We start from the raw sequence: 14908 nt of genomic DNA on the forward strand, positions 1-14908 counted from the left end.
TTGCCTAGAACGTTTTGGTCTTTCTGTTTTTCCTCCCTGTGAATCTGCAGCCACATGCAGTAATCTCTTTGTGCTGCATGTATCCTTATGTCACAGTTGATGGAGGCTGGGACGAGTGGAGCGAATGGACAGTGTGCAGCAGCCAGTGCGAGAGGCAGCGGAGTCGGGAATGCAACTCCCCAGCGCCCAGACACCGAGGCAAGATGTGTGAAGGGAACAGCGAGGCCACTGAGAACTGCACAGACGGACTGTGTACCCAGAGTAAGGCCTTTCTCCCTACAGGGCATCGCCGTCGCCGTTCTCATCGCTTTCCTGTCATTATCATTATCACATTCTATACACTCACTATGGTAAACCATCACAAGCATGTTTGAACAGGAGGTGTGTGCTGCAGAGAAATATCACGCTGTGGACTGACGCGTATTCCCAGTGCATGAAAATGTCAGCGCACTTTCTCTTGTGTACTGCTCACTTGACATATATAGTATGTCATACTGAGTCTGACACAGAGTAAGAAGTGCAGACATTCACTATTGAATGATGCTTGACGTTTGGTATTAAAGGTCGTTGCACTGTTTGGGTCCTGTACATGCAGTGACTTAAAATGGAATGTTTTACTCACTGGTGTGAGCACACATGTAAGGGGCTGAGCTACTAAATTTAAAATCGGCATTATGATTTGACCAATCAAATCATCAAAGGTGTGGGTTTATTTGTAACTGACATTCACGTCTAAATGAGTGGAACTTTAGCCACGACAAAGGCAGCCATTCCTAGCCATGTACACAGCTCCGGCAGATTACAGTATTTACGTCTTGGCTGTCTCAACTCTCTGCATGCTTTTATCGAGTCTATGCATTATGGGCCAAAAGTTAATTGTTGGAAAAAGAAATGCCACTTCTTACCACTCTTTGATTAGAGAGAGTGTGAAGAACACCTTGGTGAGTCTCATTTCCACATCTAGATGACAGCACTGTAGCTAGCTTCATGGTTGTCAAGCATGAGACAGCTGGTAGATGGGTTAACAGATGTAAACTTTTGAGCACAACACATCACTTAAGTTCTAATCTAGTTTGTCCTGTTAAAGGACGGCTTTGTCTTTTATGCTGAAATCTGACGTTTTATGTGAAAACAAATTAAATAGAATGATTTACTTAACTAAAAACAGTTACTACACAGAATGCACGCTGGAAGTTTACAGCTGCCTGGTGAAAAAACAATAGCAACATTTCATTTAACCACTTATCCTGTTTCTTGAATTAAAAAAAAGCTATTCAGATGAATATGACAAAAACAAATGTTAAATTGGACATACATTTGCACAGCTAAAAGCTAATCGAATATGGTTTAGCAGACTAGCAGTAACTAGCAGCAAGCAATGCCATCTACAATCATTTTATTTGATACCATCTTCAAATCATATATTTCCCTTTTTAAAATGAATTTATTAAAGGCTTCACCAACTACTGTATTTTGTTCGTAGATATTTTTATTTTTTGTCTCTTTTATCTTTAACTCCTTCAAACCACCATCTCTGCACCCTGAGACAGATCATTACAGTAACTGATCAGTCAGGAGGAAAGTGCACATTGTGGTGCCCCATTAAACCCCTTTTTCACTCAGCCTCCCTAAAAAAATTATAAACTACACATATAAGTTGTACCACTGAGCAAATCTAATTAAAGCAAGAAAAAGATGTCCCATTTGGACCTTGCCTTGAGCAACTTTGGACAAAATATGCTGGAGATCAACTTTTGCCGTGCCTGCATTGCGCTAACCCGGAAGGAGGGCATTTGGGGGTAGCTGCATTATTCCTTTCTACACCAGTCTCACTGCCAGTTAATGTCACACATCTTTCATTATGCTAGGAGGAGTGGTAGCTAACATGCTCTCTGGCTACCTTCTGGCTAGTATCTCTCATGTGAGGTGGTGGCAGTAGGAACAGAGAGCTGACAGCAAAGGAGATCACTGAGGTTCAGACAACAGTTTTTGATACCTCTGCCTCAAAGTAACAAGGAGGACTTTATGCCCCGTGTGGGTACCCTGCTGCTGCATGGACTGCACTGCAGGTCAAAAGCCGTCCAGTCAGCTGTTTGTCTGCTATGGTGCACTTGCCAAAGGCGCCCTGCTGTCAACAAAGTGAATTTCTCATTGGATTTGCAATGCAAGTCGCAAGGGTTTTAAGCCACAGTGGTTGGCCTTAGGGCACATTGAACTGGAGGTTTTGTAACTTTGGCTGTCCTCTTTAGGGGCATGTCACCTTTGTTCAGTCTAACATTAGAGACATTGTTGGATATGGTGCTTCATTCTGGGTGTAGAGCACTGTCTGAGGGAGATTAATACCACAGAGACGGTGTTGTTGCCTTGTGCGGTATGGCTAGTTTTTTGGGGTGTTTTAACCAATCGCTCAGTCAGGTGTTTGACTTAATGGTTCGTGGTAGGGATCCAGCTGGCAGTACATCTATCGCCTGCAGTCTTCATGAAATAGAAATAGTACTTCTATGAGTAAATGCATAGCCCTCTAACTGCAGGCCCAGTTTCAAAGGAAGATGAGTAGCGCATGTACTGCAGTTTTATAGAGGGCCGCAGTGTGCGTTCTCTACCCCCTGACTGGGCAGTGAGTGCAAAGATCTGTCTCAAGGTGCCAAGGCAGAACTGCTAAAGGGGTTACTGGGGTTACATCCAATAACTACTATTCACACAGTTTGTATAGTATTCCTCAATTCAACTGTATCTTTTGTTAGTTATTTGTTACATGGTCAGGCAGAGCTGTCAATCGAGTGGAATGTCAAAAATCAAATCAGAATACTTTCCTCTAATTGCTCAACATTACTACGACTGCCTTTGAGTCTAACGGACATTTTGGTTTCCATATTGTGCATCTGGAAATTGTCCAACCCACCTAAATAAATCAAACTTGCTTTTCAAACTGTGCTAGGAGATAGTTAGCTCACTCAAAGAGGTCTGCACTTCACTACCTCTACCTACAGTGGTATGAGGACAGTAATGATGCTTTCCTGGCCATTATCAGATGCTGTATATCATTTGCGAGCACAGTCAGCTGAATAGCTTCCCTCTACAGTTAGGGTGTTGGATCTGAGACCACACTTCTTGGTCTCTTCAGAGAGGCTTGGACTTTAATCACCACTTTCTCTCCTCTTTGTCTCATTCTATCTTTCTGTCTTTGCAGATCGAAAGCTGCTACATGACGTTAAACCTCAAAGTGAGTCTTCCTCTGTGGATTTCTTTCATCTTGTACTCCTCTGCCCCCCTCCACCTGCTACTAATACATAATATGCCCTGAATTCTGAGGGCAAGAGATGAAATAAGTTTAAAGATAGCTGACAAATGGAGGAATGCCAGTCCTTTGCATTCACTCTGGAAATAGAAACATCAAGAATTACCGCCATTTAATTCACCTTGATCTGAGCAGTTCCTGTATTAACCCAGCAACTGCTCATTAGGCATTCATGTCATTATTTAGCGCTGACTTTTATGACAACCGTGACACCACAGCTGTGTTTCTACTTGGAGCCAGGAGATATATTGGTTGTGACAAGTGAACATGTGCTATGTTGTGGAGGATTAATGGGTTGTAATCACTGCAAACGAGCTAATTTTGTCCAATTTATGGTGCTGTCCTTGCATTCCTGTGGCGGCTTTCAATCACTCGCCGGAGTTAGCCCGGTTAAGTGATTGTCAGGTGCTACTGTAGCTTGACTGCTTTCATTAGCGTACCTCTTCAGAGCGCAGTTGTGCCCACTGCTGTCTTTGCAAGCTTTAAGGAAAGCTTGAGGGATTGAACATAGGGTGCCTTAACCTGGAATGAGAAAAGCGATCACCGTGGTTGGAGTACTCTAAATTAATTTGCCTCTGATTGGTTCTTGTGACAACTGGTGACCACCATCTACACCACATGGGCTCTGATTGCTTTACTGTGAGATATCCATTATAGCTATTGGATATAGACGGGTGGGTCTAGAGGCAGTTAGGCTAATCACCCTCCATGTTAGCAGCTTGAGTGTGATATGTAATAGTTTAGAGTCACGGCTGGACATGTTCTTTTACCCCTATCCATGGTGCACAATGTAGCATAGAGAGATAAGCCAGATGGGCTGCTCCTCCATCTTATCACATTACATCGTCCTTGTTTCATTTCCATGTGGGAGACAGTGTAACAAGTCTTACTCTTGCCTGTGTTTGCCACTGAACGTCTACATAATAACAATATTGTCTCAGTTGCTTTCCTTCATATCCTCCTCATTGTCTGTGGGACTTTGTGGAACAAATAAAGGTTTTCTTAATTCTTAATTTCAGCACATTTCTACAGTACCAGTTCCATCAGAACAGCAAGAGGAGTTTCACTTTGTCTTTTTTTGACAAATGACTTTAAATTTCCTCCATTTTCCCGTAAAGTAATTTTGCCTTCCTATAATAATTAAGATTTTAATGTGAAAATACATCAGAAGGATTGAGTTTTGATGACAGTAACTTCAATTAGACCTCTTCCTATTCCATGGAGGATGGAAACTGCAATAATGGAATTAAATAAAGAAATAAATCAATGACTTGGTAAACAAATTACCAGTTAAATATAAAGGCACCAGTTAAATATATATACTTTTTTAACGTGACATATATTGATATTTTAGTTTTAATTTATATTATTTCCCTTATTTATTTACTGATTTACCCATTTAATTATATGTTATAAGTGACTCATTTTTAATTGAACTGCTAAAATATTTATCAGTATGTGTGTGGGGGGTCAATGGACTCATTCAGGAGCCACTTCCGAAAGTTGACTCCATGACTTTCTTGTGAATGCTCCACTTTCATTTGCATAATGAGTTTTGTTGATTTCTGTCATCACAGCTCCCTCCGGAGAAAATTATATACATTTTAAACATATGAAGTACTCCTCTGTACGCCTGTAACATTTAACACTGATTAGGAGTAGCTACTCAAAAGAAGACTTTAATGCAATCCAAGTAGTATGAATTATGCTGAATTTGCTCTGTGGAAAGTTTTTCCATGCAAACTGTTTTTTTTACTGGCTTTCATGAGAATTCAGATTTATATATGAAAAATTAGAATAACAGTCATCTTTTTTATGTGTCCCGTGTTTCAGGTATGGACGGCTCCAATGATGTGGCCTTGTACTCGGGCCTCGGAGCCGGCATCATCGCCGTGGCGATCCTCGTAGTGGCTGTCATGCTGTACAGGAAAAACCACAGCGATTACGGCGTGGACGTCATCGACTCCTCTGCGCTCACTGGGGGATTCCAGTCTTTCAACTTCAAGACCACCAGACAAGGTAAGGGAGAGCAACGTCAAACTGGGGGTTGACATGAGACGGCGACCACAAGGCCAAAAGGCAGCGTCATCAAACAGCTCCTTGACAGCGCCACCCTGGTGATAGATGGCATTTGGTGTGCAGCCTCCCTATCTGCTTAGGATTTATACCTCTATAATCAGTGAAAGGACCTGTCCTTCTATTTTGACAGACCTGTTTCTCTGTTGTTGTGAAGCAGGAGATAATCAATCTTTGATAGACCAGCCCCCCCGCAGACCACACATTTGACTGTCAGGCAACCAGTCTCCTCCATCAGTTTACACAGGCCCAAGCCAGCGATGGATAAATGTGAGGGGTATGGAACAGTGAACATCAATTCAATTTTTGTTGTGCACAGCAATAACTTCTGTTGCTTATGTGACTGCGGCTGTCCCGGCCAGCCTCGCCACAGGCATTCATATGACGGTCACTGACACTTCTGGGTTAGCGCAAGTGATAGCCGTTGCGGCGACTGGTGATCCATCCTCCTTCATGGTGAAGGCACCTCGAGGAGCCCACACCGTTCCCCCCGGTTCCAATAGGGCCTAGGGAGCTGGTCAAGCCCCCACCCCTTGTCACGCGATTGGAAAGATATGGGGAAAAGAGTGGTGGAGGGGAGCTAGGTCTACATTCAGCGGGTCATCAATCCTATTTAAATAGGCCAGCTCTCCCTGCAGCCTGCCTGCTGTGCCCTCCACCGGCCACAATCACTCCTTGCCATTTTGTTCTCTTTCAGACAGGCCGAGGCTCCCCATGAAATGTAGAGCACCTCCTTCTGCCCCTCTCTCCTTACAGTATGGCAGCCTCAGTTTGTTTGCAAAGAAGCTGTGGAGCCTACTTGTGCCGTGATTGCATAGTTAACATTTTGCCATCCTTTTCATAAACATGGCAGGAAATCAAATCACTTCTTCTTGGGGGAAAGACCTCTCAGAGTGTGTGTTTAATTGCATATCAGTAGCTTTTTCATGCCTAATAATCACCAGAAAGGAGCAAAAATACTTTATAGAAGAATTTCTTAAATGCTTTCAGATGGGCCCTCTGATGCCAAGAGTGTCTGTAAGGCAGAGTGCAGAATGAGTCTTTGGACCTGACCCTGTCTCCCTGCATTACTTCTCCTTCTGAGTGATTTTTAATCAGAGGCCCAATTCCAAACCTATCCCTCAAGGTATTCAACCTGAGGTACATTTCATTAACTTCTCTCATCTCACCACTGCCATTCCATTTTCACTGCGCCATTCTTAAAGATGCACACTCGGGTGATAATCAGATCATTCTCCACTCAACCGGAGGGGAGAAAATTTAGTGGTGATCGAATGTCAGCTGCAGAGGGGTAATGTCCACTGGGCTACTCTGACCTGGAATGTCCACAGAGCCCCCAGTAGGTTTTCTGTCTCTGTTAGACTTTTCATAAGTGTAAAAAAATGCATCTTTTCATCTAGTCATTACATATCATATCTGCTTACGCTTTGTAGTATTTATTTTCAACGTACTCATGGAACACATGTCTCATGTCCCATCTCTGCAGTGACGTACACCTGTATACTCGCTAGTGTTGTTTTTGGCGGCCTGTTTTAATTTTAGTTTTAGTCTAGTCTTTGTGTCAAGCTGTCATTTTAGTTTTTATTAGTTTTAGTCATGTTCATACTCTTTTTAGTCTAGTCAAGTTTCAGTCAACTAAAAGTCTGAGCATTTTAGTCTTATTTTAGTCAGAATTATCCATGACTATTTTCGTCTAGTTTTAGTCGACGAAAACTGATGACATTTTCGTCTAGTCTTAGTCAACGAAAACTGATGACATTTTCGTCTAGTCTTAGTCAACGAAAACTGATGACATTTAGTCTAGTTTTAGTCAATGAAAATTGTATTTTAGTCTCTTTTTAGTAATGCAATTCTATTTAACCCAGTCAATACAGTATAAGTAGCCTACCTTGTAGTATAGACAAAACCAAAATTTTCTTTCACATGTGTTCCTGCTTTGTTATTAGCCAAACCTATTTCAAACAAGGTTCTTATTATATTATTGTTACCTTATAGACTCAAGAATACATCCATTCCAGACACGGAAGACGCTGATTTGAATTTACAACATATTTATTTTACTATTTATTTACTATTTGCCGCACTTCTCCCTATCTTTCACCACAAGACATTCGGTTTTATTTTTCACTTCGGTGTATTTAAAGTTTTTCCAAATGTCTTCTCTTCTTCTTCTACCAAAGACCCCCGGCTGGCCCGCCATCGTTCCCTTTCTCTGTCACGCTACTCAGTAGCCTACTCACAGTTCTCTCGCTACTCAGTACTCACGCAGAGTCGCAGACTCACTGGAGCAGCTGCATCTTCTAAATAATGCCGCGAGTGGAGCTTGAGGAAGTGACGTCGCCTGCGAGAGAAACGGGCTCTCTGGACACAGGAAACAGAAAAACTACAAAATAATAATAATAACGCGACTAAACAAGACAAAATGACGTTGTAACATTTCGTCTCGTCTCGTTTTGGTCAACGAAAATGGAGAGACATTTTAGCATAGTTTTTATTTTGTAAACCACATTTAGTCTCGTTTTTATTCGTCAACAATATTGCATTATACATTTAATTATAGTCATTGTCGCATGACCAGCATTTACGTTACGTCTCGTCTCGTTTTAGTCACGTGATAAAGGTTCGTTGACGACAATATTTAGTCATAGTTTTCGTTGACGAAAGCAACACTAATACTCGCTGTTAGGCTTAATTCATAGATTGCTTTTTCTATTTTACATGACTGTAAACTGAGTATCTTTGGGTTTTGTACCAGACAGTGCTTTTATGCATTGGAACCTGTGACTAGGATTTGTACTGTTGTCTACTGTGTGACAGTATTTGACAATTAGTGAAGGTTTGGCTTAATAGATGATCTGGAATCATTGCTACTGGGCCAAATAAAACACCTCTTATAAATGCATGGTTGCCAAGTCAACCTGAGAGGTCACATACTGCAGAAACTAGTGTTTCAGAAAATATATCTCCCTTTTCCAGGCACTACACAAACATCGCTGGTACCAGCTGCTTTCCTACCTAGACATCTAATTCAGCGTCCAGTGAAGCAAACACTGGGCCACCAGTGATTATTGCAACAGGCAGGGGAGCCATTATTTCCTATCCTCACAGAAACCTTGTTTTAATTCCCAGTAAAGAGTTTTTTGGCATGTGGGCCCTGTGTAAGCATTGCATGTACCAACTGCTTACCCACTTTTGCAGAATTACAGATGCAGTGGACTGTCAGGCAACACAAAGAACACAGGTGTAAATTTGGAATCTCCAACAGTGGAGACGTTATCCTAACCACCCCACTTCCAGTCACTACAGTTGAGTCAACAGTGCCTCTGAGACCTAAAGAAGGAACTGACACACACCCACCTGGCATTACCTTTAGTCTCAAATAACCTCTCGTCTCAAATTTTAAGTCTTGCTGTCCTGATGAATTGTCCAGTTTGATTTAGTTTGAATTGGCAAGAGAAAAATCATCATTCACTGATCACACATACAATTAACCAAACTGATCTCTCTTCAGGCTCTTGTATTCAATATTGTATAATTCTTTAAAGTGTGTGAAAGTTTGACTTGGGGACCTGTGATATCGTAGTTAGAGAAACAGCTTTAATACTGGGATGTCACTGGTTTGATCCTCTCCAATTCCACTGCTGAGGTGCCTTGACCATGCACCTAACCGCTTGGTTTTCCTTCATTACTTAGACCAGCGCTACATACAATAATTAGACCCGTATTGCCTTCAGAAGAAGGTAGCAGAGATGTTTCAGTACTCACTGTATTTAATCTTTTCTTCTAGTGCCACAAGCAAAGAACAATGCGCAACATTATGAATTTAGTTCTTACCTTTAGTGTTACCGCCTATAAATATTTGGAGGCAGAGATGCACTGCTTTATTGAACACTTTCAATAAGCGGATTTCAGGAACATTAACCTTGCCAATTGGGCAGGCCAGATGACTTATATTTGACCGTTTCTGATCTGCAGGTCTTAAAATCCTCCAGGCTGGTACAGTGAGTGATGCAGAACTAATGGCTGTGCTACAATACAATACGTTTTTTGTTATCTTTTTACCATTTACTTCATCATTTTCTAGATGCTAAATCAGATTCTAAACTCTGCCAGTTACCACTCATGTTTTACTCAGCTAACATTAAACTGCTTGTTGTCTTAGCCACTGAGTTAGTAAGATCCCTTAAGTTGGTTAGTAGCCAATAGTTTACTGATAATGCAGTCAGCGGCTAGGCCAACCTGGCTGTCTTTTTTTTATTTCATGATGTCACTTATTCTAACCAGTGGAGACAGTAGCTGAAAATACAAAAACATAACAAAGCAGGAACACATGTGAAAGCTCACTCATCAATACATGATACACCATAGTGGTTAGGGGTTTCTCTCCCACTGAGAGCGGCCATGCTACAAACACATGCTGTTGTTGTGCTACCTCTGGATAAAAGCATCCTTTTAAGTGGTGTATGATTTACCACAGACTAAATGATTGTTTACCTGAAATGCAGTAATTCATATTGTCTTAATTGTGTTAACATCATCCAGAATATAATTGTGTTTCTTTTGAGGCCCGTGCAAACCTCCTGAAAAGACAACACTGTAGCACTGTAAGCTACATGATACACCACTGTAATAGTTGCTTCACAATACTATTATCAACCCAGTAATAGCCAGTAATAGACTATCACTTTAACCTTTATTGTGCAGTTGGTGACAACCCATACTCCATTTTCGATGACTCACTTTGTCAAGGTTAAAAGACTTTCATCTTCAATTTTTTTTTTTAATCTTCTCTTACTCCAGATAACAACTTCCTCTTTCTATGATGTTGACCAATAGTAGCACAGAGTACTAGTACACATCAATTTGAATGTCATTCTTTGCTAACATTCTTCAGGCAACAGCACTGGACTATGCAGCAATTTCAACTACTATGTTTGCAGTCCAGTTACATCTGGATAGCTGTATGCTCTCTACAGACTCGCCTGCTTGTGTGCACACACTCGCTTATCAATAATGAAAATGATGATTAGTTTCATCCCTGCTCATGTGATCATGCAGCACAGTTACAAAGATATAAACTGATGTTTAAAGTCTGTATTTTGATATGACGAGAAGAAGATGTTGGAGGAAAAGAAGAGTTTGAAGTAAACAAGTCAAAACCAACACACTCTAAAATGCTCATCACCTATCACAGCACCCAGTGCTCGTAATTAATGATTTCCCTAAAAATAAAACAACATTAGCCTCCCGCTCTGCACCCCTCGCCAGGCAACAGCTGGGCAGCAAGGACTCAGTGACTTCGCCGTTATCTTGGCACGGCTCATCCAGGGGCATGGCGCGCCTGCCAGATCGATGCAGCATGCTCCTCGCTCCGTTTGGCAGCGTCGTCACATCTAATGGTCACAGACAAAGACACACCCCTCCGCAGGCTGTTGGGTCCAAACTGGGAGAAGAAAAACTCCCCTCATTTAAGGAGCAGTCACCTAGACCCCTCCTGGCCCTCCCTGCTGTCCTTCAGGAGGACGACTGAGTGTCCAGAGGAGCTGACACCAGCAGATGGATTATGGAGATCAAGCTGTGTGTGTGCTTGGTAATTAAATCTAACGCTCTGACCGTGGATCCAAGCCCTGGACCTTCTGTCCAGGTTGTGCTCCCTTACCCCTGATGCACTGGTCGCCTGCCCGGACATGTTGTTTTAATTGGTGCTTCAGCTTCACTGGTCAGTTGCTTGAAATTTCGGGAGAAGGAGACCTGTGATATGTCCCTTACACCTGCTTTAGCCTGGATTAATGTTTACTGAGGACATCCAGAGGTTTTCACTAATTCTGCTGAATAAAGATGATTTTAATCTCCAATCCACGATGTCGGCTCAACTCTGCTGAAACTAATCTATTGTAATATCAGCAGAGAGAAAGCTTGTAGTAATTGTTCTATGTAAACGTATTTTCATTTTCATTCTGCTTGTTTTTTCTTCCAATTTTCCATCTTGTGAGCTTTTTAAAATGTTTCAGTTTATTTTCATAAATCAAGAAATGATAAAAAATGGTACCACAATCTTGACCTTGTTTAGCTGTATCTAGGACACCAGTGAGATTCATTCGGAGCGCTGTTCAGGAAACACAAAGGCTGGGCTTTGATTTATTAATTAAACAAGGTCCCTGCATGAAAGAGTCCCAAGCGAGCAGAGATATTAGATGACTGTGGTTGTGTATCTCTCCCTCTCCATAGGCAACCCGCTGCTTCTCAACTCCTCCATGCAGCCCGACTTAACAGTGGGAAGGACATACAGCACTCCCCTCTGCTTCCAGGACGGCACAGACAAAGAGCTCTTTGACCCCTTGCCAGACATCAAGGTCAAAGTTCAGAGCTCCTTTATGGTTTCACTAGGTGTGGCTGAGCAGGCGGAGATCCACGTCAAGGCCCCAGCTGAGACCTTCCCGCGGGATCTGAGCCGGGACTACTGCAGTACCGTGGACAGACGCAAGAAGGGCCTCCTCACACTCAACGGGCCCTTCAGCACCGGCAAAGAGCAGCTGAAGACCACCGGCATATTCGGCCACCCCGGAGGGCGTCTGATGGTGCCGAACACAGGTGAGCTTCACAGGAAGTAGATAAAAGCACAGCCGCAGTTTATTAGAAAAAGCACTGTCTGACTTTGTGTTGATAATGAATAGCAGCTCCCACGCTGTGTACTTGGTTTTCATAATGAGACGCTTCACTACAGTAACTTCTCATTATAGTAAGCCAGCACTGTTTAGCATTAGCTGCTGCTTTGCCACAAGGTCTGACTCCAAAAACATTTTCAACCCTTTTTTCTCAGCTCACATGCTGCTTGTTGTTGTCTTAACTGTGTGATTCATGAAGGCACAGGGCACAATAAAAAGAGAGAAGAAGGAAGTGGTGCTCAAGAATGTGGCACAAAGTCAGATCTAAATCAGCAGTGAATAGAAAATTATTTTCGGCTTTCCAAAACAATGTCCAGAAAACAAATTTAACACAGTGTGAAGCATAGTCAACAGTAGAAGTATAATAAAACATTGATTACAATATGAAATTATGTTTGTAGATCATTACAGGGAGTTCAGCTTGGTAAAATATCTGTATTTCTGGTTGCCCAAAGCACCTCATAACACCTTCCACAAGTCAGTCTCACTCTGAGGGAATAAAAGATGAGATCTTTCTGTCAAGGCTTTATCTCACCCCGTGTAAGGATATTCTACCACTTTTTTGGATATAACATGGAAATAATAATAATAATTCAACACTTTGAAAGGATAAAATATATCTAGATATCTTTGTAAAAAAACAAACAAACACAATATGGTAAAGTTAGAAGAGTATGATTTCCCCTGCGGCTTCTACAGGTCTTGTAATAGCAGAGTGAAGATTTACATTATAATGCTGTTTAAGCTTAAGAAGTTTCTTAAGATGGATTGTACAAGAATTGACAGGCTTTTTGAGAATAGGGACTTGGACTCCTGCTTGAACTTTTTGGAAATAACTCTTTAATGCATAAATCAGCTTTATGTTCTTTAGGTTCAGACTATACAACTCTTTTGTCTGATTGTGCTGTGGCTTGTCTAAAAAATATTATGCTCCTACAGAATCATAGCTTACCACTTTTCATGAAGAACTAAAATCAATAGTTTTAGGAACTGTAAGGGAAGTCTTTGTAAGGTGCGAGAAAATGTACATCTTAGACATCATGCAGTGTCCAAGGTAGTCACAGTGGTCATCCACTGTGACTACACTACACAGGGAAGCAATTGTGCATTATGGCCATTTTTAGTCCCAATGCTCTGCATCTTACAAGTCAGACTGATATTGGGCTGATATTGCATAATCTGAACCAGGTGTTTAGTGGGATTGTTTTTACACTTTGGTTTTTGTCCTTTGGGTCACGAGCTTTTTATTCAAGTCGGATCTGAAGAAGCTACATGGATGAGTGGCGAAATGTCTTCAAGAAACTATACAAATCCAGTTGCCTTTGTTTCTTCTTTTTTTTTTGATATTTCTATAAGTGGTTTTGTTTCATAGCTAACAATAAAAATTGGACGTAGGCCTTTGGTTCAGCATATTTATATCTAAAATACGGACAACCCCAACCATGATCAATGAACAGCTAGCAACGATGGCAGGCTGTGACGTTACCTCACATCGCCTGCATCTGGGCCAAAAAGTTGCACTTGAAGACTCTTAAGCAACAATTACAGCTGGTGCATACACCAATAAAACCACTGACAGGAGAAGTAAATAACATTGACCATCTTGTGACAATACAATATTCTGCTGGGAAACCTTTGGACCTGGCATTCATATGGATGTTACTTAGACATGTAGCACCCACCTAGACCAGACCAGGCACCCCCACCCCATAGCAATGACATTCCCCAAAAGGCTTTGCTTGGAATAAAATATATCTAGATAGATATACAAGCAAAGCCTTCGGTGTGTCCATCGGTGTGCCCATCAAACTTCATGGCTTTTTATCATTTCTGTTTTTCTCCTCATTCACCACATTCACCACTGGCTCATTCAGCCAGTGAATCAACATGTTGAATCTGCTGAAAAGCCAGTGACAGGCCCAACTAAAGCTAGAACACACCGGACAAAAAGAAGGGTCAACATTGACCCGACACTAGGAAATGGCTTTAATAGTTTGCTCAAACCTTCTGCAGTATTAACAAGACCAGTGTGATCAATGCACTTACCTGCCATATACAGAGCTACAAATCAATATCAAAAAAATTATAATAATTAAACAAAATTAGGTTAATCCGTTATAGAGAATATTATATACACAAATTAAGGACACTTTCAGATCTGGGTGTGAGTGAGAAAGGATAAAGAAAGATCATGTGCAAAAAGGATAACTCAGCTTGATTAAATCTTTGCTTCTCTAAGAAGTCTTATTAGTACACAGACGCACTCCTGAGACACTATACATTGTAGGCTGTTGCTAAGATCCATCAGTGCTGTTGCCAAGGAAGGTAGCTATTTGTTATTCCTCCACATCCTCGCTCTCTCAGGCAAACAGGGGTCACGCTGTCATCGTGTCCCGCCAACACAAATGGGGCGACTTGCCTCTGCATGGACAGTTTCAGTTGTTGCGAGGTCAATAGTTGCACTCGCGGCCCTCTTCTGTGGTCCTCATATACGTGCCGGTGGCCATCGGCCGGCGTGGAAAGGTGAAGTGAAATCAGCCTCCTGCGGTTATCTTTGAGGCTGAGGGTCTGAGTGGAGGAGTCGTTGCTGTCAAGTGCTGCTCTCACACAGCTTGTCTGCAGAGACCGCTATTCATTAGACTGAATAGCTAGCTATACGCAGCACTTTGCTGTAGATTACTGAAGCTTTCTGGTCACTTTAGTGATATAGCACCAACATTTCTTAGATCTGTACATTCACTCAGTCAAACGAGTCAGCCTTTTAAATAGTGGATCGCACTACATCCCATCACAATGGAGCGGAAATGAATTATCTGTACAGTTTTGAAAGATTTAATTAAAATTTAATTAAAATGAAACTTTAAGAAGT

The 14908-nt window shown here is 41.7% G+C and overlaps 1 protein-coding gene across 1 annotated transcript in view; it reads left to right on the forward strand.

Annotated features, from left to right (window-relative positions):
* Positions 1-14908, forward strand: part of unc5db (unc-5 netrin receptor Db) — a 186965-nt gene that overhangs the window by 132406 nt on the left and 39651 nt on the right. Inside the window, exons 7-10 of the mRNA XM_084552202.1 lie at positions 97-261; positions 3191-3223; positions 5132-5317; positions 11603-11965. Coding sequence (XP_084408328.1) covers positions 97-261; positions 3191-3223; positions 5132-5317; positions 11603-11965 — 747 coding nt within the window. The remainder of the gene's footprint in view (positions 1-96; positions 262-3190; positions 3224-5131; positions 5318-11602; positions 11966-14908) is intronic.

Source organism: Chelon labrosus, assembly GCF_963514085.1.
Source record: "Chelon labrosus genome assembly, chromosome: 9".
Classification (NCBI taxonomy): domain Eukaryota; kingdom Metazoa; phylum Chordata; class Actinopteri; order Mugiliformes; family Mugilidae; genus Chelon; species Chelon labrosus.